The sequence below is a fragment of the Malurus melanocephalus genome, unplaced genomic scaffold (genome assembly GCF_030028575.1).
Source record: "Malurus melanocephalus ecotype Western Australia unplaced genomic scaffold, MMel_1.1 scaffold_163, whole genome shotgun sequence".
Lineage (NCBI taxonomy): Eukaryota > Metazoa > Chordata > Aves > Passeriformes > Maluridae > Malurus > Malurus melanocephalus.
This window is the reverse complement of record NW_026623395.1, coordinates 73,810-97,706: the sequence shown is the minus strand read 5'-3', so window position 1 is coordinate 97,706 and position 23,897 is coordinate 73,810. Positions and strand designations below refer to the sequence as shown.

Below are 23,897 nucleotides of genomic sequence, written 5' to 3'. Positions count from 1 at the left end.
TCTTAAACTGCTATTTCAAACTCATTGTTTCATTACTGTCTTWGTAAACATGGAGCTCCTGAGAAGAGAGTAAGGACTGCAAAACCGGTGTGTGTTTTCTGTGCTCCCACACTTGTCCTTCGGGGATGTGACAGGATGAGACACCTTTATTTCCATGCTCCTTTCTTGGCAAAAGAGCTTGGTTTTTATGGGCAGTTTTGTGAGAAGTTTGTTTTGTCAGAAGTCTGAGTGAGTTTGCGTTCCTTGGTTTTCTGAAAGCGTTTTGTACTTTGGGAACTGAAAAGGCTTAACCATCAGAGGATCCATTTCACAGACTTGAGCTTCCTCAGTCTTCATATATTTAATGATATTTAATACATGAAACCGCTGGTGATCTACAAATGAAAAGCTTGTTATATTATTGCCTGTCTCCTGTGTTAGGCAGCCCTGAAATYAGACCAGAAGTTTCATGTTTTAGAATGGCATCGTTTGGAGTTTTTTCTGTTTGAAAGAGCACAGGAGCAAAAAAGAGAGTGTTGTGCCAGTCCTGTGAAAAAATGGTTGTTTTTGACTCACTGCAGGAACTGTCTGTAGGAGAGGAAAATTGTTTGTTACCGGTTGTCCCATTTAAGCCTGGATTTTTGGCTTTTGCTTGGATTTCTCCTGCATCCTGCTGCTGCTCTCTTTGAGCAGGAGGATCCACATAACTCCCGCAGCTTCCTGAGGCWCAGGCTCTCTCCCACACACCTCTGTCTACCACGAGTCAACTCRGCGAGGGGGAATGGGGGAGGAACAGGAGTGTTTCTGCTTCTTCAAGCCATCCCAGGCACACAGACTGCCCTCGAGATCCTGCACARAGGCTTGATGGCCCCTGTCACATGAGGTCTTGTCAGAGGGTGGGATGGGACATATGGCCAAGGCTGTGTGACCTGGGCTACACAGTGCAGGTTATCAGGCTGAACAGTTCTGCTTTTCCATGACTTTCCCACTGAGACTGACAGCTTGGTGTGTACGAATGTGGGAACTGTGCTGTAGTCATTCACACCTATTGCATGTGTTACATGGAAGTCGAGAACATAAAATTAGGTTGCTTTGATCTTCTTAACACTTTGCTRTTAAATTTAAAGCAGCACTCAGCCATTTCAATTAATTTCTTTTTACCAAAATGTGGAAAATCTGCTTCAGCTGGTACCTTCATTTGGTTAAACAAATGCCACCACCTTGGCTCTCCCAGGGATGGGTGACAGAACCAGAGGCTTCTTGAGCATGTGGCTTTGGCTAGCACAAAGTGGGTGCTGGAGCTGTGCTCTTACCTGAGGGCTTGGCATTGGTTTTGAAGAYAGGTAGAAGATATGAGAGCAGCAGCAGAGTCTGTAAACAGTTGTTATCCAGAGCCTAAGCCCACAGGAACGAACTGGGCCTGACAGCAGCTGTTGTGGGGTGTTGTCCAGTTTATGGTGCCCTCACAGCTGATGGGACTTGAATTGGCTTGTTTTGACAGAATAGTTGATGAAAATGATGTTTGTCTTGATGGCCACACAAACCAGTCCTCCCTCRGGGATAGTGTGCTCAGTAGTTCCATCAGAGACCACCATAAACCAGTGGAATACCAAAGTGATTTGATGAGAATTGTTAAACTCCAGGGTGGGAGATAGAGATGGTCACCATTCTTCTACCAGGTGGGAAAGCCTGGCCAGGTACCCAAAGGTGTCAGGTACCTCCCTCTTGGATTATCACGGGCATGGACATCATCCTGTGGGAGAGAGAGGAAGGGAGGAGGAGGAGGAGCCACTCTCACCTCGGGGGGAATGGTGCCTTGAGGGCCGTGCTGAGGGACATGAAACACCATCCAGTTTCCACTTGGGGCTGGCMGTGTGTAGGGATACCAATGGGCTCATAAATGTGATACATCACTTGTAACACCAATTTGGGACAAAATCTCCGATTTTGACTAAGGTGGACTTCTTAACACARAAAAGGAACAGGTATAATTTATACATGTTTGATAAGTAGCTTAATTATTTCATCAGCAGGGTTTTTTTTACCATCCTGGAAACAGAACTCTTGATCTTCTGGAGCACCTTTAGGCTACAGAAACCACAGGCACTTTTTGCAGGCATATGTCTTTGATTCCCCTCCCCAGCATTTCCTGATGCCGCTGGCAGGCCCTGCAGACTGTCACTGTGCCTCCTGAACATGGATGTGCCTGAAATGGCATTCACAGCTCCTGTGCTGTAAGGACAGCCTGGCCTGTGCCTTAACTGTACTCTGTGTCCCCCCCCAGCTCTGGAAAGCTTTGGGGAAAAGTTTTATTCCTCCTTTTGTCTCTTTTCATGTAATTGTGTAAGATACAGTTAAGTTCACCCAGCTCATAGGGATACTTTGAAATATCTTTCATTTTAACTTAATTTGCTTTGAAAATGTAAAAGCTTTATAAAGCACATATGGTCTTTATTTTTAAAGTTTCAGGCTCAATAAATGTTGATTTCTGTGTTATATTGTAGTCTGTTGTTTACTCACATAGTTGAGTTTATGCAGAGTCCTCTTTGAGTATAGAGAAAATTGTTTTAGGAGCAAATGGAAATTATTCTTTTTTTATCCAAGAGGAAATTGTTTCACATCAAAGGGACTGTCTTCACTCCCAGAGCTGCTATCTGTGTCCTGAGCAGCCATGTTTTAATTTTTCAGATTCAGAACAATTCTGGGATAAGCTGGTGATTAGATCAGAGGGATGAAAGGTTTCTGTGGCTGACTCTGCCATTGATTTCTCAGTCTGTAAGATGGCGTTCATGATCTTTACTAATGAGCACTGATAACTTCATGGAGCATTGTACCATGGACTCTGGGTAGAAGTAGCTGCAGAAACACRTAGTGAACAGTGCTAACAGCTCCTCTGCTGTAGCCAGGTTCTCTGAAGCAGCTCTGCTGGCTGGCTGGGCTGTCCCAGGAGCATCCATCCTGCTGCAGGCAGTCCAGCCAGTGAACTGCCTTGTGCCTGCACGTGCATTTCCCTTGTGCTGTGCTGCTAACACGGTATTTATGGTGGAAGGGTTGTTGSCAAGCTGGGGATGCAGGCAGTAATATCCTTGGGAGAACAGCTGTGAGTTAACATGTGTTTGTGTTTCAGAGATGAGCGGAACCAGTCCATCATTGTCAGTGGCGAGTCTGGAGCTGGCAAGACTGTCTCTGCTAAATATGCCATGAGGTACTTTGCCACAGTCAGTGGATCTGCCAGTGAAGCCAATGTTGAGGAGAAGGTCTTGGCCTCCAATCCCATCATGGAGGTAAGAGAGCTRCTGCACTAAACCCGGCCTTCCAGCTGCAGCTTCTGCTCTGGGGCAAACATGAGCATTCGATCAAGAGAGCAATCCATACCTTTTAAAAACATTTTAATTTTTTTTTCATTTAATCCATTTACAAGGAGGTGCTTTAGGCATCATTTTGTGTAACATTTATGAAAGACTGAGAGAAGAGGGGAGGTGATGTTTCGATATTGTTAATGTATTTCACGTAGCAAAGTAATTTTTCTATGAGTGCTGCCTTAAGTCTCTTCAGCTTTGTAGCTGCTAATTCCCAGACTGATGGCTAAATGCAATTGGAGAAGACTGGTTTTGTGTGTTAAATTCCAAGCAGGATAGAATTGTTGGCCTTACCCACAAAACATGTGGGGCGCCAGTAGATGGTACTCTGAAAGAAARCAAATGTTAAATTTTAGGACATGCAGTTAGGAAAGAGAGACTAAGGAAACAGTTACATGGGATACACACAGTTTCTTTCAGAGGAGAAAAACACATYAGAAGATATAATTTTGCTGTAATTAGCTCAGACTCTTGTTTCAGTTTTGGAAATTGTTGTACCTACTGTAGTGAAGTGGCAAAGCCATAGGCTTGGGAGGGCAGGTGCTGGCAGTAGATTTTGAGAGGACATGTAGAGTTCCTCCTGCTGTAGGGTCTCTGTTCCCTGGGAAGCTCAGGAGAGGCTGTGACTCTGATGTCACAGCCAAGCAGAAAATATTTCTTAGATTCATCTAAATTGTTTCTTGTGTCTTTGCCTACATGCGTAAATTCAAGTTGTGGCTGAAGTTGAGGAGCTCGGTTTAGAAATGATTCATCAGAGAGAATGTCCTGGGGGAGTTTCTCAGAGAAGTGGCACTGTCCACAGGCACACACGTGCCCATGCCTGTGAGCAGCCTAGGGAAATGCTTAGCACCACTGATGCCTTGGTACATGTTGGGCATCTCTGCAGTAGCGTGAAAGATCATGAGAAAACAGAGAGCACGCAGTGAAATGTGAAATGCAAAATGCTGCCGTTGTTTTTTTCCTCAGGTTTTTAAAAAATGAACTATGTTTTATTCCTCCTTTCCTCCTGGCGTGAGGAGTTCATGATCCTCATTGTGTGTGTCTGTCACAAGGTAATTGTGCCTGGTTTGTGGTGCTGTGTGGTGTTTGGAAGTTCCTTCTGGGGGATAAAACGTGCTGTGCTGTGCTGGGCAGCGACTCATCTGAGTAAGGCAGGGGAGCTGAGCCTTGCCCTTCTTGTGTTCGGTCCCAGAGCCTAAAACAAACATTCTGCTCTCTCTGGACCATCAGCTCACTGCTAATTGKCTGAGTTAATTTCCAAAAGCRAGGAAGTTTAAAGAARATGAAAAGAGCTYCCCATCTATACCTTTTTTCAYTCACTAAAAATTAATGGTGGTGTTWTATTTTTATTTTTAAAGGAAAACAGTTTTGTGAATGTGGCTGTATCTAAATATATATTTCAGTGGCTTTAAAGATTATTATAATTGGATGAAAGTCACCCTTTTAACTTCCAACACTTGAACTTTAAATTAGCTTTAGAGTGAGTGTTGTGAAATTTGATGTMGAGACAGACTCTTATGATGGCATAATTAATGTTTTGAATTCTTCAGTTGATAAATCAGTAGAAATACAAATTAACCYATATATTTTAGGAAGAAAATGAGTAGTTCATTTTAGAAACAGGGAATTTCTTACTTACTAAGCTGACTGTAAACTCTTAGAAGCAGAATCCCATTTTATTTTTAAATTTCTATTTGGACATCCTATACTTCAGTATTTTATGAGCTATCATCACGTTATCTTAGCCTACTAAATACTCATTAATATCAAGAGAGATCACTGTACATTTCTAGCAGCTATTTAAGTGATTACTTTTGAAGTCAATAACTGTATACCATTTTCCTATTGCAAATGTAGAAATGGACAAGTCTTAAAACACATCTTTATGTCATTTCCTGCCTCTCATTCTTCATTACCCTCTATAGCCATGCAAATGGTACAGCTTTGTATGTACTGTATCGTGCAATRTTATAATCACAAAGACTTTCTGTTTTTATCAGTAATACCTTTCATAGGAATAACTGATTTCTGAAATATTGTAATAGAAATATTGTAATATATTGCTACCACCACCACTACAGTTGTGATAATTTTAAAACACAAGAGTGCAGAGTACATTCAGTTTGAATGAATTTGATGTTTCTTAGAACTGCAGAGATGCAGTTTGCTYCTAGGTCCTTCACAGCAACTGTCCATCTGATGCCCACTTTGACATCTGCTCTGTCGGGTGTGCRTGCTGCTGCTGCTGCTCTCATGGGGTTTATGACAGTCTGGTCCCACTTTCCAGGCTGTACCAGCTGGCACTGACCCATTCACTGGCCTTTTGCTTGCAGATTTGGGATACTCAGCAGTGCTGCTTGCTCTCATTTGTTTTTCTCAAGTTTATTTCAGCACAGAGTTGCAGTGGATGGCTGCGTGGACTGGGAAAGTAGGACACAGATACAGCAGTGCACTTAAGGCTTAGTGACACACACACAGTGCCATGTGATGAAAGGCACTGTGCTACATCTCAGTTATTCCTAATGCCGTTCTTTTGATGCASTGATACCTTTAGGAGGTTTTTGGAAGGTGAATTGCTATGTGATGTCTACAACATGGTCTAATTGAGCAGAAAAAATTATTTTCTTTGACGTTCAGCATGTTGTGATTTGCATGCCTTGAATTYTGATGTATCCAGCTGGTACCTGTTGTGGGGTGAGCCCTGGTGCTGGTGAGGTAAGGCACAATTGCACCAAGACATGCAGGAGCCACAGTCATCATTTGCCCTGGGCATCCCAGGACATGTAACRTAGAGGAAATGCATGAAATATTGTTTGTTGTGTGTGGAGCTGTATTGAATTATTCTGAGAAGGTTCAGCACGGGGCAGGGCAGCAGCAAGGGCTGTCTCTGGGTGGGTAACCAAGCTGCTGTGCAAGGGGTTCAGTTTCAGGCAAATGACTCAAGTCTGTGCATATCAATTTTTAGATTATGCTTGGGCACACAGTAAATATGTTTAAATTATATGTTTGCAGAAATAGTCTGGAAATGTGGTGGTTAGAGAGTAAAAATAATAATAAACTGTTAGCCAGGCAGAACAGAGTGGGTTGTGGGTTTATGACTTTCAGAGGTTGCAAGTACTATGCATATATATCTGTACATCTACATATATGAATATATCCAGATGAAATAATCCTTACAGTTTTAATAAGTCCTTGGAAGAAATATGTGTGAATGTGAGCTTTCTGTTAGACTCTTTATTTCCTTTTGAGAGAACAAGAAAGGATTTTTAGCTGTAAAATTAGACTGTGTGGAAGTGAAATAATTGCTAGGAAGATCAGCTCCCAGTTTTCCACTAATGAAATAACTATATTTTGATGTAACTTGTTGACCAAGCAGAAATCATTCTTCATTAAGTTCTTGATTATTTCTAAACCAGGACACGATTAATGTTATTGTTTATGAGTCAGGTAGTTGATTAAATAGATGTGGTAATTTCTACAAGCTGTTTTAACCTTTACAGTATTCCCTTTTTTGCAGTCTATTGGAAATGCCAAAACCACCAGGAATGACAACAGCAGTCGCTTTGGTAAATACATTGAAATTGGTTTTGATAAGAGGTATCGAATCATTGGTGCTAACATGAGAACTTACCTGTTGGAGAAATCAAGGGTGGTGTTTCAGGTAATACTGATGTAATTTCTTAATTTTGTTATTTCATACTTGAACCAATGCACTGTCCCCCACACTTCCTCTCTGTCTTTGCCTACCTCACAGTCGAGAGCTCAGTAAAAATGAATTTATCCCCGACTGGCTACCTAAAGATATAAAAATAATAATTACAGTTCGTACCATATGGGGATRTTACATGAAATACTGTTGTATATTTTAAAAGAGAGACTTACTGCACATGGTTTAGCTTGAMGAGAATGTTTTTTGTTCCTTTTTGGTTGGAAGGTTTGAAATGTAGAGCACTTAAGTTCAGAATTATGGTGTTGGTCATGAGTCAGAGCCTTCTGAGCTATGTTTGTCCCTCATTTTAAAATTCAAGCTTTGMCTTGGCAAGGAAGATACTCCCTTTACCAGCTTATTATAAACGTTGAGGCAAATGGTATTAGTTATTTTTGGAAAATGAAAAACGTTTGAATATCATCATTTCACCCACCCACAGAATCCTGATCTATGTTTAATAATAATMTGCAGTTCTGAAATCATACTTTTTTTTCTTATAAGTGAAACTGTCTGCATGCTTCTTGCTGTTGAAAATGGATTAAATTAACGAATAAGGAAATGATAGATGCTGATTTATCTTCCTTTTTTTCCATGTGGCTTCTGTGCTTTTAATGTATTGCTAGAGAAAGCATTATACACAGKAATTAATTACTGCTCATGGTTGTTTCTGTCACTTCTTATGTGGTGAAAAATAACAAATTCCTTTCTTTTAAAAGGCAGAAGAGGAGAGAAATTACCATATCTTTTACCAGCTTTGTGCCTCTGCAGCATTGCCTGAGTTTAAAACTCTGCGATTAGGTATGACATTCACGTTGGTTGTGTTGTGTGATTGTGGGGACARAACAGCATCTCTGAGCTTTTTGAGCCATAAGGCTAAAGAACTGCTGCCTTTTAAATTCTAAACTTTTAAACCTTCAAATACTAAAGACAAAGACCTCAGACTTTGTGGTTTTCTGATAAAACAAAAGTAACAGATTTGTTTATTCAGCAGACTCTAATACACTGCAGTTGSAATCAATAGGACTTACTGTGTCCTGGTGAAATTGGAGGGTGAAATTCTCTTCTTTAGTTCTTTAAAGCCTTTTTTCCATTCTTCCAGCCACCAGAGAATTTCACCTTTTCTGGTATAAGTACCTGAAAAGCTTATTTTGTATCTCCATACTTTTACTTGAGCTGTTACCAACAATTACTGTACAGTCTCTGCTAACCTGGTGATCAAAAAGCAGATAAGGGAATTTTATTCTATCAGCATTTTAATTTGAAAAAAAAAAGTTTCCCATTTGACAGGAGTTGGTGCTTTGTAAAAGAAAGGTGTGATGATGACCTTAGGATAGACAATCACCTCATCATTTTTAAAATTCAGCATAAAGCTTCATTGCTTCCTGTATATTTTTAAAAGTTGGTTTCATAGTAGGAAAACTGCACAGCCTGTGCTRGTTTCTGAAACACTGTTCTGGTTTTACAGTGTTTCTCTGCTCTTCTGCACCATCCTGGCACATTTAGGATTCACATCTGCTAACACAGGAAAGAAAGGAACTGATGTAATTRTAACTGAAGAAGCCATTTAGCAGACTTCTCTTTCAGCATTCTTGGAACCTTAGCTGAGCGGAAGAAAAGGAGTCTGTTAGTGCAGCTGGAAGCATGGCCAGGGAAACCATAGGAATTTACACAGSAGAGCTGCTGGTCTCCCAGTGGGGCCCAGAGCTGTCCCCACAGTGGTGGAGCTTATCTGTTCTCCAACCTTGACTTCTCAGCCTGAATGGATCACAGATACTCATAAGGCTGAGCCAGGCCATAAATTAGGAAAGAGAAGAAAAAAAAAATTACCAAAGTATAATATCCTGATGGAGTAATAGCATAGTAATATCTGTCACCTCATTCCAAAGTGCTTCTGCTGTCAGCTCTGTACCTACTGCTTGGGTGGTTGGCTCAGACTTGGAGAGGAACTGCTTCCAGAGGGATCATTCCACAGGTGTGGAAGTCTGAACCAAGGTTAGGTAGAGAATGTGCTTGAGGAACCTACCATAGGAACCAGGTAGCTTAAAGAATACATACTTCCACTGTTAAATCTTGAAAAAAAATCCTCTCTAGAATAAGTATGTCTTATGAGCCAGAAGGTGAAAATATATCAAATCATGGATTCTCCCGAGAGCAACTTAGTCATGAGACAGCTTTACAGATGTGCTGTGAATTTCTGCATCAATRTGTGTAAAATACATGCTTTTTATTATTACAGGGAATGCAAATTTCTTTCACTATACGAAGCAAGGTGGAAGCCCTGTGATTGATGGTGTTGATGATGCAAAGGAAATGGTGAACACCAGGCAGGCCTGCACTTTGCTAGGTAATTGGTGAATCACAGTCATATCCCAAATCTGATATACTAGCAACTCTTTTCTATATTATTTGTGTTTATTTTCTTCATACTCTGTTGTGTTTAAAACCAGGGGAGTTTGATAAACTTTGGGACTGAGATACTTGCATGAAGAAGGGATTTAAACTGTAGTGGAATCATGAATCTAGGAGGAGCATGCATTATGTGAACATAAATGGTGGATTCCCTTGGTGTAGCAGTGCTGGAGGTCACTGACAAGGCACTTTGAAACAGCAAATTAAATGATYCATTTTAATGGATTTTTTTTTCATCTGGTTGTAAAAGGTTTTTGATGGAAGTGGATCCAATTAGTACTGTCAAATGTCAAAGTCACACRCAGCAGTCACTGGTTTTCTCTCCTTAATAGATTTTTTCACAGCTGAAGCTCTYTCCATTCAAAACCTTTTATTCATCCTTTTTCAGGGATTAGTGATACCTACCAGATGGGAATTTTTCGAATCCTTGCTGGCATCCTTCACTTGGGCAATGTGGAGTTTGCATCTCGGGATTCTGACAGCTGCACTGTTCCTGTGAGTAGCAGATGAGCTGAAGGGTGTGTGGTTTGCACTCTTGACAGGTCTGTCTCCTGCTTRTTTGCAGGGATCTCTTCTGAAAAAGAATGAAAATATAAAAATGGAAATATGTTTATTTCTAATTTGCTAGCRTTTTCAGTTTTTTGCAGATGGATTCAACTCTTCTCAGTTTAGAGGCTTTAGACAGTGCTCTCTGTATTCTAACATTGGTATACAATTATAATGGTAATTGATCTGTCCTAGMAAAGTCTACCAGCCAGGCTGGCTTTGAAGTCCTGAGCAGGTGTCTAGATCTTTATATTCCTACATGAATATCTTCCCTGCACACAGTAAATGCTTTGCCAGATAGGTTTTTTTTTTTGACATTAAATGTCAAAATGTCCTAAATAATTGCAAAGCAAATGCTTTACAAAGTCCTCTGGGATGTCTAGCCATAAGCATAGGATACATAGGTATGATTTGTGTGACTCATCCAAGTGTCGTGGTTTTATCAGTTCTTTTTTGCCCAGGAGATCAGCAACAAGGACCAACTACATAGTSTGTTCTGAAAAGCCCTCCTTACTGGTGAGGGCCAAGGCTTCTTATCCAAGTCCATATTCTGGAGATGAGAAACAAAACAGATCTGGCTGGTCCCTCTTCTCTTCTTTGGATTCAGAGTGACCAGTTTCTCTTTTTGCTTTTCCCTGAATGTCTGCTGCTGGCCTGCCATCTTTCATCTTTCTCTCTCTTGAAATRTTGGCAACACTTGCAGATCTTTTTTCTTGTGTCAATCTCTCAAGAATCTGAAATGGCAGTTTCTGGAGCTGAGACAACAGGTCCTTCATGGGGCAAGAGGTGATGGGTGTTCCTAGTCTGACACCATCTGTCTGTGGGATCCAACAGCTGCTTTGAAACCACAGCTAAATCCTTATTCTTTGCTGTGTCTGATAAAAGTTTTCACTATGAAGAAAGCTAAAATTTAATGATCATAGGTAGAAAGCTGATGAACCCCAGGACATGAGGAGTTTGCCTGTGTATCTCCAGTGTAGGAATGCCACAGGCTGAGCTGGTAAAAAGCTGCAGGTTCCTGTGCAAACCTGTCCTGGCCTGACAACGCCTGGCAGGCAGTGGTGGATGTGTGTTCAGTGGCACCATTAGCTGGGCTGTGCTGTTCTCTGGCAGTAGCTGGGTCACCACAGAGCTCTGTGCCGTGCAGACTGCCCTGCTAGGAGCCACTGCTGTGCTGATGGAGCACTGGTGCTGCAGGGTGCTCAGCAAAGGGCTCCATATGCTGCTGTGGCAGTGAATTAGTTTGTTTAATGTCAGCTTGAGCAGCCCTGAAGTGACACTCTTCTGTGCAGTGTTCATAGTTATTATTTTATTATTGTCTTCCAAGCCAGTAAAACATGCTCAGTTAACTGGATTTTGGGTGTGCCGCTGCATGGGACTTGTCTGTTGTAAGAACTAGGAAAAGCCTCAGAGAMGTCAGAAGGATGTGGGAATATTTGAAGCTCATGTACCCTGAAGCCACTGGACATGCAGAGCAGTCCTCTGCCATCTGTCCTTGTCAAGATGCTGCTTGTCAGTGAGCTGCTGAGCCACCAGGTGCAACGGGAGCGTCATGAGGAGGAGGTGTTAGGGGAGTTCCTTAGCAGGAAAGACCTGACTGTCCTCCTTGATTTCTAGTGATCAGTTTGCGTGGTTGTCACAAGGTGTAGTATCTTGAGTGGTAAATGCTCTGCACTGATTTTTGTGCAGAAATCTTGTATGCCCACCTCAGCATGCAGGCCTTGCTGGTTGATTTTACCCAGTTAAACAAAGCTCAGTTTTTTCTCTTGTCCAGTCCAGTTTGAGTGCTAGAGAACATAATTCATGTGCTGCATCTCTTAGTGTTTGTCTCCATAATTCACTAAGAAAATGCTTTGTTAAGTACTGAGACCAGAGCACTGAAGTCCTTCCACACTTCTTCCTCTTGCTTCTTGGCTCGAGCCGCACCTTTTTGCTCATCACTCCCTGCCATGCTGTATTTGAGCAGTCAAGAGCCCCAGTTGGAAACTGCAGTCCATTTGGCCTGAGACAGTTGTAAGAACTCAAAATACCAAGTCCATCCCAGTGAAGCCAGTTGATTAATTTTCTGAAGGTTGCAGGTTCCCTGTGTGAAGCATTTTGATGAACACAAGTACAGTAAAATAAATGCCTTTGAGGAAGCTTATCCACTAATTTACTTCAGCAACGTATATGTGCTAAGGGGGAAGGGCACTTTTGAAGGAGGAAGAGCTGAGGAAGCTGCTGTTGCTGCTTATTGTAGGATCTCAGGCAGGCAGGTCTGTTTGCATGACTGTGTGTTTGCTGTGGGTAATACTGTCTCAAGGTCTAATGAGCCTGTTTTTATTAGCCCAAGCACGAGCCCCTCACCATYTTCTGTGACCTCATGGGTGTGGAGTATGAGGAGATGGCCCACTGGCTTTGCCACAGGAAGCTCGCCACTGCCACTGAAACCTACATCAAGCCAATTTCCAAACTTCATGCCATCAATGCCAGAGACGCACTTGCCAAACATATCTATGCTAATCTCTTTAACTGGATTGTAGATCATGTGAACAAAGCCCTTCACGCCACTGTAAAGCAGCATTCTTTCATCGGGGTGTTGGACATCTATGGGTGAGTTTTTGTCAGAGATAAGACACTCTTACACAATTATCTGACTGCAAAGCATCATTGTCTTTATCATCTAGTGCTGCATGGATTACACAAAAAAAAAAAACAAACTTTAGCAGCTGCTTATTCCAGCTGAAGGAAGTAGGTGTTTAGTTTTGACACGGTCTCTAAGATCTTTGTCATGACTTTGACATTTATAGTGGGATTTCAGGTTTTTGCTGTTTGTACTTCAAGTATCTGTTGTGTTGTGGAAAGTTACAAGGGAATTTTCATGTCCAGTTCCTCCAAGGTGGCACTTACAGAGAGGACAAAGATAACCGATGTGCTCTCCAGGAACATCAGTCCTTTCTCCAAGTTCCTCAKCCCTGCCTAGAGAGGGAACTGCCTCTGTAGTGCAATTTGCTGTTTCCCTGTGTGTTTTCTTGCTTGGCTGTGTTACTTGTGYCTGAAATAATTCAATTAATTTAACTGGAGGGAGGGAGTTTTAAATTTTGGGGTAATTTTATCTTTTTTTTTGCAGTACACTAGTAATTTTGARTCTRTGCATATTTTAGATTTGAAACATTYGAAATCAACAGCTTTGAACAGTTCTGTATCAACTATGCCAATGAAAAACTGCAGCAGCAGTTCAATATGGTAAGTAGGAAATGACTGGCATTTCCTCTTCCCTTTCCCCTCACCCAAGTCCATTCTGCTAATTGGGTCCCCAGTAGTTAGGATGAATTCCTTCAGTCTATTAACCAGCTGTCCTGGCCATGGGCTTTGAGGGATGGGGAAAAATTGACTATCTCCTGGAAATAGATTTTATGACTAACTGCTGCTCTGGGACTATTTGAAATTCCGATCACAGTAACAATTATAAGGCAGAGGCAGTGCTTGGCAATTAAGAGCCTGAGATTGCCTGTCAGTGAGAGCAGCGTGTGGATGAAGTTGGAGTCAGCAGTGTCTCCGTAACCTCTGTGAGCCCCTGGACGGGCAGGAGGGAGCATGGCTTGGCTGCTGGAGATTTGCCACCCGCACTTCCTCCCCACGGTTATTTTTTGGAGGCTTTTCAGCTGCATCCTGAAGTTGCTGAATGACGTGTGGCAGAAGGYGGCTCTTCCCCCTCCTCCGGAGAGATCACGATTCTCTCCTCAGCCTCGGTGACGTTTGCAATTGCATATCTTACCTGCATAATGATGAGGCGAGTTATTTCTGCCAGGCCTGTTGCTAGGCTGTGCCTCAGCCCCTGGATAGCTCTGCACTCACTGTGACCGTGTCCCCGTGGCTGTGTGTGCTCCCAGGACAGGATCCCCGTGCTGTGTTTCAGCGCAGTGTGTCAGTGGGGTGCTGCAGCAGGGCTGGGCTTTCCAGCCCTGGCATGCCCTTTCCTTTCCGTGTGGGTAGTGCCATGGCTGGCTTCAGCGAGTGGGATGGCATAACTGCAAGGCACAGGGGATCTCACAGWTTTTTCTTGACTGTACAGCAAAATSTAGTTGCCATAAAAGCTGTARTAGTTCTGTTCTTCAGTAAAGATYGCTGTGCCCCTGTTCCCTTTCCTCTGGTGCTGTTGTTGGAAGTTCTGCCTCATGAAGGAGGGAGGGGGTGCAGGGCTGTGGTGTTGGTGTCCTGCCAAGCTACCAAAGCCAGTGCTGGTGAGCACAGATTCATTGGGCTGCTGTGTGGGTACACAGGGTGGAGGCTGCTGTGAATTAAAGCCTTGTGGCTGGTGGCAGCCCCCAAACCTTCATGTGCTGCTTGGAGCAGCCTGATCCCGGCTGCTTGGGAACGGCCCGACCACCCTGCCCTGCCTGGTGCCCACTGCCCACAGGGAAGATCAGGTCTGAAGGCGTTTTTCACCCCCTAATTGCTAGTTCTYCACACTGAAAAAACGGGTTTCTGTTTTGTTTCAGATGTTAGGCTGGATATGACTCGCCAGCAGGACGCTGCCAGGTGCAGGGTGGGAATGGCTCCCGCGGGCGCAGCTCAGGAGTGCCGTGTTGGGAGGGTGCTGTTCAGCTGATGAAATAAAGGGATATACAGCTTTGTCATGGTTGTTTTCTGCTGCCTGGCAGATGTGTGCCGTGCACTGAGCTCAGGGCAGCTGGGACTAGCTCCCCAGTTCAGGTGTTGTGGCACCCCCAGACCCTGCCCGTGCTGCTGATGGGGCGCTCCCAGCCTGGGTCCACCTGCCACTGCAGCATTAAGTGTACAGGAAAGTGTAAATATCATCAAAAATAACTGGAGTCAGCAGTCTTTTTGGTTTTTCAGAGCACTCCTTCTATTAAGACCACAGTTTGCCTGTTTAATATCTTACTCTGTTTTCTCCTGAACTTTTAATTCATCTCTTATGCACATTTCCTTGAAGCTGTGCAGGTTGTTTGTGATACTGTTTTTGAATAAATATACAGCTACATGGTTGCTGATCTTTGTGGCAGATAAATCTGTCACAGAATTTTCCTTCAAGGATTTTTTTGTGCTAATACTCCTGAAGTCATTCTTGAGAGGCTTTCGCTGAAGAGTAAATTTTAATGCAGTGCATCATCTTCGAAAAAAATCAGCAGCCATTTAAGCGGAAATGGAGCTCTGTTCTTTTACAAGGAAACACAAAAGTATTTATAGTGAAATTTTGCTTGAAATAGAGCAGTGTTCATAATTTCCAAATCATAAAAGCATGGCAYATCCCACTTTATGGGTTGCTGTTCCTGCAGTTGAAGCTTTTTCTGCTTTATGCTGTTTTTTTTTATAAGAGAAAATAGCTTATAGTAATTGTGGGACAATATAGTAAAGAAATGGGATATTTGCAGAGAATATGGAGTGCTTTTATTTAGTCTGTTGCTTTTTGGCCAGGAAAAAAAAGGTTAATTTATTTTTCCTACTCTTGTTAAGGGGTTTATTCAGTTGAACTAGAGTGTAACTTGACAGCCTGGATTAATATGCCAAGATGAGTTCAGCTGAGAGTTCAGTGTATTTATTCAGCATTTTATTTCACAGATAACTGTTTTCTTTTTGCCTTGTAGCATGTCTTTAAGCTGGAGCAAGAAGAATATATGAAGGAGCAAATACCATGGACCTTGATTGATTTCTATGACAATCAGCCTTGCATCAACCTCATTGAAGCCAAAATGGGAGTTCTGGATCTGCTGGATGAGGAGTGCAAGGTGTGTTCAGGGGCTTTCATAGAGAAAGAGGTCATCAGCTGTCCTGCTTCTGCTCYTCACAGGGAAAAGTCATCTGCAGACAGTTGTCATTTTGACACTCTGCTGGTGCAACAATTTAAAAAGTATGCAAACAGAACTGGCAGTTACAGGAGGGGAAAAAATAGTTTTAGTAATGAAAATCTCCCTCCCCTCCATCATGTATCTGTATCTGTTCCTGGGTCTCTGATCAACTTTATTTGGACTCTGACAGTTTTGCATTCCCTGAGGATAGCAAGTGCAGTCATTGGTCCTGTCAGATTTCCCCAAATTGCCTCTTACTTGGTGTTTCACCCTTTGCCTTTTATCTTGGTTTGTTTTATGCCAAGCCATGTACAGGGGGTGGCTCTGAGTGTCTGCCTCAGTGGAAACCCAGCTTGGGGTTCTTACATATCCCAGGAAATCTCTAAGGGAGGTGGATGAGTTCTGCTCGGTCTGGTACCATGCCTTTGGGATCCCTGGCAGGTGTGTGACACTGAGGCACTGTGGATGTCACTTGTCCCWGTGCTGGCAGTGCCCAGTGTGGAACAGGCAAGCCCACAGCTGCTTACTGTGCTCRTGCTTCTGGCAGTGCTGGGAATCTGAGGAGCTGGAATGGGAAAGCAAACCAGCAAGTGCTGTCCCACATCTTCTTAGATGCTTTTGCTAATGAAAAGTTTTCAAGACATTTTAAGTGTGTTCTGTATTCTCGCCCATAGATGCCAAAAGGCTCAGATGACTCCTGGGCCCAAAAACTTTACAATACTCATTTGAACAAATGTGCTCTCTTTGAAAAACCACGGATGTCAAATAAGGCCTTTATCATCAAGCACTTTGCTGACAAGGTAAGGACATGTCCTCTGGTACTTCTTTCCTGCCAGCCCGTGGTGTGGGATCCTGGGGTGCCTGGGCAGTGGCATCCCTGGCTCTACCMAGCCGAGTGTGCCAGCCTCAACACCTGCTCAGGGTGACAGAGCCAGGGACACATGAGCTCCTGGCTGCCATCAGTGCTGGGACCACTGACCACCCTTTTTCCAAACATGGAAGCTTTGTGCATTTGCAGCTCTCGGCGTTACTGTATCAATTCCAGCTATGCAACAGAAATGTACAAATTAGGAAATCCTGTACCTCACTCCTTTCAGCTAAAGAGCAGTGAGGAATTAATGCGGTTTTTGCTGCCATTTCAATGTGCAAAGAGCAGAGAGGCTAGCACAGCCTTTTCTATTGSTGGAGCAGTGTGTGCTGCTCCCACCCTCGCCTCGGCTGCTCAGGGAACAGCTATTTCTAGGAAACTGGCTGAGAGGTGTCTCAGTGGAGGGCATGTGGTGTTCAGCTCCCACAATGCTCATCAAATGGAGCCACTCCTCAGGTTAAAACAAAAAAAAATCCCATTTAATACAATTATCCTGTTATACAGAAAAGCTGCCTTAGAATATTGTCAGCTTTGTCAAAAATGGTTTCAAGAAGCTCTGGGATTCTTATCAGTAGGTCTGCACATGCTAACGTGGGGAGGGTTGGAGGCCCTTATCTGCCTCCACTCGGTTTCTCCCAGGCTCCTGAATTCATGTGTAGAAGAAGGGTCCTGATCCTTTTGCATCTAGTGTTAATGAAAGCGGCAAGAATCTCTCTGTAACTGYTTAGATTAACGAGTTCTGTTTCATTTTGTGGATGAGAGAACAGGAAGGAGTTAATTAATATTTCATAATCTGTTCGTTAGGCTAAGCTCTGCTACTGAAAGCGAGGTTTTCCTATGCTTTGTGAGCAGCCAGGGCCAAGAAGAGCTGAAGGTAGCTCCATGCGGGTACTAGCAAAGCTCTAAGCTCTGCTGTGCTGTTTGTGCTAARCATTTAATGTTTTCTRTGTGCTCGTGTGAATGTACACAGAYACKYTRGAGGAGAAATGAAGCCGCAGCTGCCGCTCAGCAATCCATCCCTGCGTTGCCATTTTCCTCCTGGATAAGGCAGGGATGCTGCTGCCCTCTCCTGGCACAGCCTTCCGTAGGAAGAGCATGGATGGTGCCCTAGCTGGTGCTCAGAGTGGGCTTTCAGCTGCGGGGACATCCTCTGTCCTCTTCCCTCTTGGAATTCTTTGAAATGTTCTGCAGCTCAGGGTGTAGTGTCATTGCACAACCACTGAGAAATGGACTTCTGACAGTAGTTTGGGTTTTCTTTCAATCTTGAGTCAGGACAGTGCTATAAATGGTAGGTTTTTATTTGCCACTGGCTGTTCTTTRGTCCAGGAGACCCTGTGGCCCTGTGACAGGATTGTTACATATTTTCACAACATTCAGATGTTTTATTGCTTCTGGTAAAATCAGTCTTTCTGAGCACAAATGAGGCATTTCCACAGTAAGCTGCAGGCAGATGTGTTCATTGCCTCTCAGCTAGTGAGATGAGATACTTTATTCTCAGTTGCATGCGGATTTCAGGCAGCTCTGCCAYTCTGATGAGTTCAGTGAAGGAGATGCCCAACACACATTTTGGTTCTTCACCCTTCCAGTAACTGCTCAGTCATTCTGCCTTACTAGGAGCACCTCTCAGCAGTGAAATATGTCTGCTGTAGTGCAACAGCAGGATTCATCTCTTTCTATTTTAATGTTCTGCATTTTACTGGAAATCTTTTACTCTCTTTGAGGAAAATCTATATTTAACRAAGATGCACTTGGGAGCTGATATTTTCAGTATGTAGAAGGATTATGTTTTAAATGTGAATGTTATAGCTGGTGAATTCTATACAAAATATTCTTATTAAATGCTTCTCACACTTTTTGTCAAATGATGGCTTTCAGGTGGAATATCAATGTGAAGGCTTTTTGGAAAAGAACAAAGACACAGTTTATGAAGAACAAATTAAGGTCCTAAAATCAAGTAAGGTTGGTATAAGGATTTCTTTTTTCTTCTTTTGCAGTTATGAGTACTTGAATTCAGGGTCATRTAAAACTTCTCATAAACCTAGGAAATATTTCTCCCTTAGTGTCAGATCAACTGAAATTGAACATAGTTTGTATTTTACTTRATTATCTGTATGAATTTAGAAATTCCTTTATCCTAATTTTTTTCCATGTGAGATCAGTCTATTTAGCCACTAATTTAATTGTTTGTGGTTTGTTGTTGTTTTGGGGGCTYTTTTGTTGGGTTTGGGTTTCTGAGTGGGGAGAAAAGGGATTTTGGGGGGAGRGTTTCTTTTCCACAAAACTTTGCTATATTTTCTGTAGAGGCATCAATGACTTCTGATATACTCTASTGGTATAAGAAAGCTTAACAGTTAAGCCCTTAATTTTATAACCTGAAAACAGAATCTCCTTGTTTATGGTGTGACAGCTGAGCAGAAAATTTCTGAAGGAGAGACAAGTTCTATTCCAAAAGCAAAATGAGAGAGGAATAAAATACATAGGCCCTAAGGACACAAACCAGAATTTACAGTCCTGCCTCCTTGATATTTATAGAGAAAGATAACATCTGAATTGAAAAATACTGTGTGAAAAAATGTTATAGAACAGGCCTTCAGTRGCATTGTCTGCTTTTTGTAATGGCAGAAATGCTGGTTGTGGTCTCAGAAATGTGAAGGCAATTAACTTGACATTGCACAGTGATGGCTGTTGGGAATTTGCTAGCTCTAATGGCCCAGGAAGCTGGGTATCAAGGACAGGCTATTTAAAATTAYGCTATTCTATCAGGAAAACCAACATTTTTCTCTTCTGTTTCTATTCTGAGCAGATAATATGAAGCTAAATGATTAAAATTTGTGGTATAATGAAACAGCAGACTTTGCACTGGGAGAAATGAGAGAAGCAGTTGCTGGGGGTGGAGGGGGAGGCAGGTGCATCTTTGGGGAGCTGGCAGGGGCCAGCCAGGCACTCTGCAGGGCAGAGAGTGCTCGAGRGCTGTCAGTGACTGAGGGACAGAGCTGCCATTAGAGCCTGACAGCAGCTTGGGCAATCTCAGTGTAGCTTCAGGCAGTTCAGTCKAAACACTAAAAACCAACATGGTTTCATCCCATGGTAAATTTTGCCAAAACCAGTGTGAAGAATGTTTCACTTTTATTTTTTATCAGTGCCTCTTCGTTAATAATTGTAATAGAACTGCATTTCTGATTTTTGTTTTATTTTGGTGTTGGTGGTGTTTTCTGGGTTTGCTGTGCACATCCAACAGAAGGTAATTCTACATTGAATGCATCATTTGTCATCCTGCCCATGCCCACTCTCACATACAGCTTGGATGCTGCTTTGCTCTCCAAAGTGCATGACACACGCTGCTCTTGGCAGGCATTGTAGGGTTCAACTATTTATTTTGGCCTTCTCTGTAAATCCACCCACAGAACCTCTTTGAGCTATTTCAGTTTCCATGCATGTATCATGAAAGCAATACAACAGTCCTGGGCTTTTATGATTGCTACTGGCATGGTTGTTAAAATCTTCTGTTGTGATTCTGTATTGAATTATCTGTAAGATAATCTGTATTGAATTATCTGTAAGATTGTTAGCAGCATGTCTGTTGTCTGAAAAAGTTACAGGGAAGAAATTCATGCTTGCTTGTGAATTATCTACCCTTTGATCAGTGTTTTCTCCTCTCTTTGAACACTCCTAATGTTTTGCAAAACAAAGAAAATTGATAAGTTACTAAAAGCCGAAATGAAGCAGGAGTAGGAATGGCCCTGCAGTGTGGATCATTGCAGCTCTGCTGTGCTATTGCTGACCTGTACTGGGGAGGCCAGACTTACTCCAGGTGGAAGGAAGGAACTAACTGGGCCAATGTCTGTGAAAATCATGTCTGTGATAGGCACTTGCCCATTTGTGCAGGCAGATTTTCCCAGGGTTTGAGGAACAGAGTGAGACTTAGGTATGGACAGCTTAAAAGAACTCATCATCTGCAACTGAAACAATGAGGACCCTATTCTTACCCCCACCCTTGAGCATCAGGAGCCTCAGAAAAATCACCTTACGTTCAAGTGAGTTTCTGTACAGGCTGCACAGACCTGGCTCTGTAGCTGAGATGCCTGTGCACACCAACTCCTGTGTCACGGGCAGCTGAACAAGGAGGAGGTGGCTCAGTCACCCTCAACTCTGTGTTGAGTCAGTGGAAGGAGAAGAGTAAATCACCCTCTGGAAATGTCATTCTTCCACCAGCTGCAGAGGTAGACTCAGGTGAGATAAAGCCAAGCTTCCTTTTTAAGTTCAGGAATTTAGGATACCTTTGTAGCATCCTTAGTCATTCTGTTATGGTAGGGTGTTATGCTGAATGCTACTGGGGAACATTTGATGCCTTCTCCCAACTCATCTGGCACAACCAGAGCACAGATGCCATTTTGTTGTGCATCGTGTTCCATTGGCTATTGTGTCTGCTCACCAAGTTTTATAAGGCAAAAACAATTCTTGAAATTTCTAGGTTGTACTTGGCCCAAGCACTTTCTAATGCTGAAAAATGAATGCTCCTCTCTCTTGGGAAAAAATGCACAGATGCTAGATATAAAATTATTCATGGACAGGTAGAGAAGTTCAGATTYTCTTACGATGGTTCTGAAGTGTAGAAAAACCTGGTAGGGTTATTTTTAGTTACAAGTTACTTCAAAGCAGCTGTTTATATATCAGTATATTTTGTAGCCATTAGAGAAAGGGAGCCGGAAGTTCTGTGTGGTATTTGGTATTTGGAAGGAGGTTTCAGGTTTTTCCTCTGCTCCCACTGACAGGGAGTAGATCTCAGTCAGATAAATTTGGCTGGTGGGGGTTTTTTTTTTCAGTTGATGGTTCCTCTTTTAAGCTGATTTTTTCAATTTGGAGTGATAAAGCAGGAATCAGCTTTGCTGCCTGCTSCTTTATTCAGTGTCCCAGATACCTCTCAACCACAAAGGAGACTGATGCACCATTGGAATATGAGAGGACCCTGTTGTTTCCTTCTTAGATCAAAGAAGCCATTTAAAATTGCAGCTGGTACTTATGAAACTGCMGTCGGTATCTAACAGTTTCACATGGAAGCTGTTGTTGGCTATATGAAAAAAAAATCAGATCAGAATTTTATCTTCAGAAGGAGACTCACTGATCAAACCCACAAAAGTTTCGGTATTAAATCATGGCCCACTCKCTATACCAATTAGCTTGTCTGCTTTTTGCATTTGTCCCCTGTGAAGTTCAACAAAAATGCAGTTCTTAGAAAAACTGAGCCTGGAATTTAACCTTAAGTGCAAACAGGTGCTGGATTCTTACCCTCTTTATATTTTTATTTTGTTACACCAGTTTAAGCTGCTGCCAGAGTTATTCCAGGAYGAGGAGAGGGTCCTCAGTCCCACATCAGCAACCCCTTCAGGGCGTGTKCCTCTGTCTCGAACTCCCATCAAACCTGCCAAGGCCAGGCCAGGTCAGGCCAGCAAGGAGCACAAGAAAACTGTGGGACATCAGGTGAGTGTGAAGATGCAGCTCYATTAAATAATCTCTACCCTCTGTCTCATGGGTCCCAAGGCGTGCTGCTGCCTCTTGGGATCCCGTGTGATTTTGAGAGGTGCAGCTTATTACTATTTACAGTTTGGAGCRAATAGTCTCTAATTGCTATTGCACTGTGGGGCACAATTTCAGGGGGCCTGTTTCTTATTGTGGTGCCAAATCCCTGATGCTTTTCAAAACAAATTTAACATGGATGCTGAAGAAGGTTTAAAAATCTTAAACTGGGTCTTTTGGATCATATGGCACTTTGTCTGACTCAAAAGTGGGTTTCAATCCCTAAAAAACTTGGTTCTGTTTATCAATGGGCCAAACATAAAATATCCAAATATCTTTGCCATAATTAAATGAAAAGCATGCAGATCCGGTCCACTTTCTGAGGTTATCTCAAGCATGACTGAGCTTATTGAGGCTATTCCCTGACTTACTTTTTTTTTCATTTTGTTTTTCAAAAAGTTTCGAAAYTCTCTTCATCTGCTGATGGAAACCCTGAATGCTACAACTCCTCACTATGTGCGCTGTATTAAGCCAAATGACTTCAAGTTTCCATTCACGTAAGATGAACGTTGCTGTGTGGTTTGAGTAACCTGTGTTGGGAGGGGATTGCCCAGAGCCACCGAGCATCAAGGCTTTGCTAAACCTTGCTCACTCAGGAGGGAAGTGCTGTGTCTCCTTTCTCTCGTTGTGGAGTCATTGTATGCGTGTACGTGTTTCACAGCAGATATTTGGGTATGAATAGAGGGAGAAATACTTCCTGATGCGTTTTTTCTTTTTTTGGGTTATGGTGATATATGAGAAGAAATTCCAAAATTTTCATTGCTAGCAATTTTAAATATAACTGGTGGCTTGCACTCCTTGCACTCATTTGGCATTTGCCGGAATTTGCTTTTTCAGATTTCAAAGCCTTTTTTCTTGTCTTTTTTTCTGTATATGAGTGTGCTTAGAGCTTTTCTCAAAACCCAGGCACACAAAACCAGCTGTAGCTACTCTACCACTACCTGGGCTTGTTCACCACCCCACACATCACATCCCACCCCTGCTTCCCCCTGTGCCACTCCTGTCCTGGATGTGCACAAAACCAGGTGCCTCAAGTAAGCAAACCTGGTCCCACAGCCCTTTTGTTCCCACYTAGATTTGATGAGAAGCGGGCAGTGCAGCAGCTGAGAGCCTGTGGTGTTCTGGAGACCATCCGAATCAGTGCAGCCGGCTTCCCCTCCAGGTGGGTTTGCTCTCTCTGGATTGCTTTCAGCTACAGCTCTTTTTAGGGTAATGTTTATGGCTGGGACTGACACTCTGGTTTTTTGGGACAGGTGGACGTACCAGGAGTTCTTCAGCCGGTACCGTGTTCTGATGAAGCAGAGAGATATCATTGGTGACCGAAAGCAGACGTGTAAAAATGTCCTGGAGAAGCTGATTAAGGTACTGGACTCAGTGCTGAGAGTGTTTGGAATGTGCAGAAACAAAGGCAGTGTGGCTGACTCCCACATAGCCACACTGTTTTAGTACTTCTACAAAGTGCTAAACCACAAATGTATCCTAACCTGTAGCTCTTTGACTGCTGTTCCTTTGAACTTGGAATCAAACTGCCATCAAAATTAATTATTTTCAATGTTCCTTTGTGTATGCTCAGCTTTTCCCCCAAAGGAGTACTACAGCCTGTAGAGATWAAATACTACTCTCTCTTTCTGGTTTAGTTCTGAAATTTCAGATGTGTTTGAGCA

The 23,897-nt window shown here is 42.7% G+C and overlaps 1 protein-coding gene across 8 annotated transcripts in view; it reads left to right on the top strand.

Moving 5' to 3' along the window:
• MYO5A (myosin VA) overlaps positions 1–23,897 on the top strand; it is a 91,908-nt gene that overhangs the window by 38,444 nt on the left and 29,567 nt on the right. For all 8 annotated transcript variants that reach the window (XM_057372073.1, XM_057372072.1, XM_057372069.1 and 5 more), the window contains exons 5-18: positions 3,107–3,263; positions 6,856–6,999; positions 7,764–7,845; positions 9,284–9,391; positions 9,845–9,951; positions 12,329–12,594; positions 13,146–13,227; positions 15,591–15,731; positions 16,466–16,591; positions 18,535–18,618; positions 21,976–22,137; positions 22,633–22,730; positions 23,309–23,395; positions 23,487–23,595. In XM_057372073.1, coding sequence (XP_057228056.1) covers positions 3,107–3,263; positions 6,856–6,999; positions 7,764–7,845; positions 9,284–9,391; positions 9,845–9,951; positions 12,329–12,594; positions 13,146–13,227; positions 15,591–15,731; positions 16,466–16,591; positions 18,535–18,618; positions 21,976–22,137; positions 22,633–22,730; positions 23,309–23,395; positions 23,487–23,595 — 1,753 coding nt within the window. The remainder of the gene's footprint in view (positions 1–3,106; positions 3,264–6,855; positions 7,000–7,763; positions 7,846–9,283; positions 9,392–9,844; positions 9,952–12,328; positions 12,595–13,145; positions 13,228–15,590; positions 15,732–16,465; positions 16,592–18,534; positions 18,619–21,975; positions 22,138–22,632; positions 22,731–23,308; positions 23,396–23,486; positions 23,596–23,897) is intronic.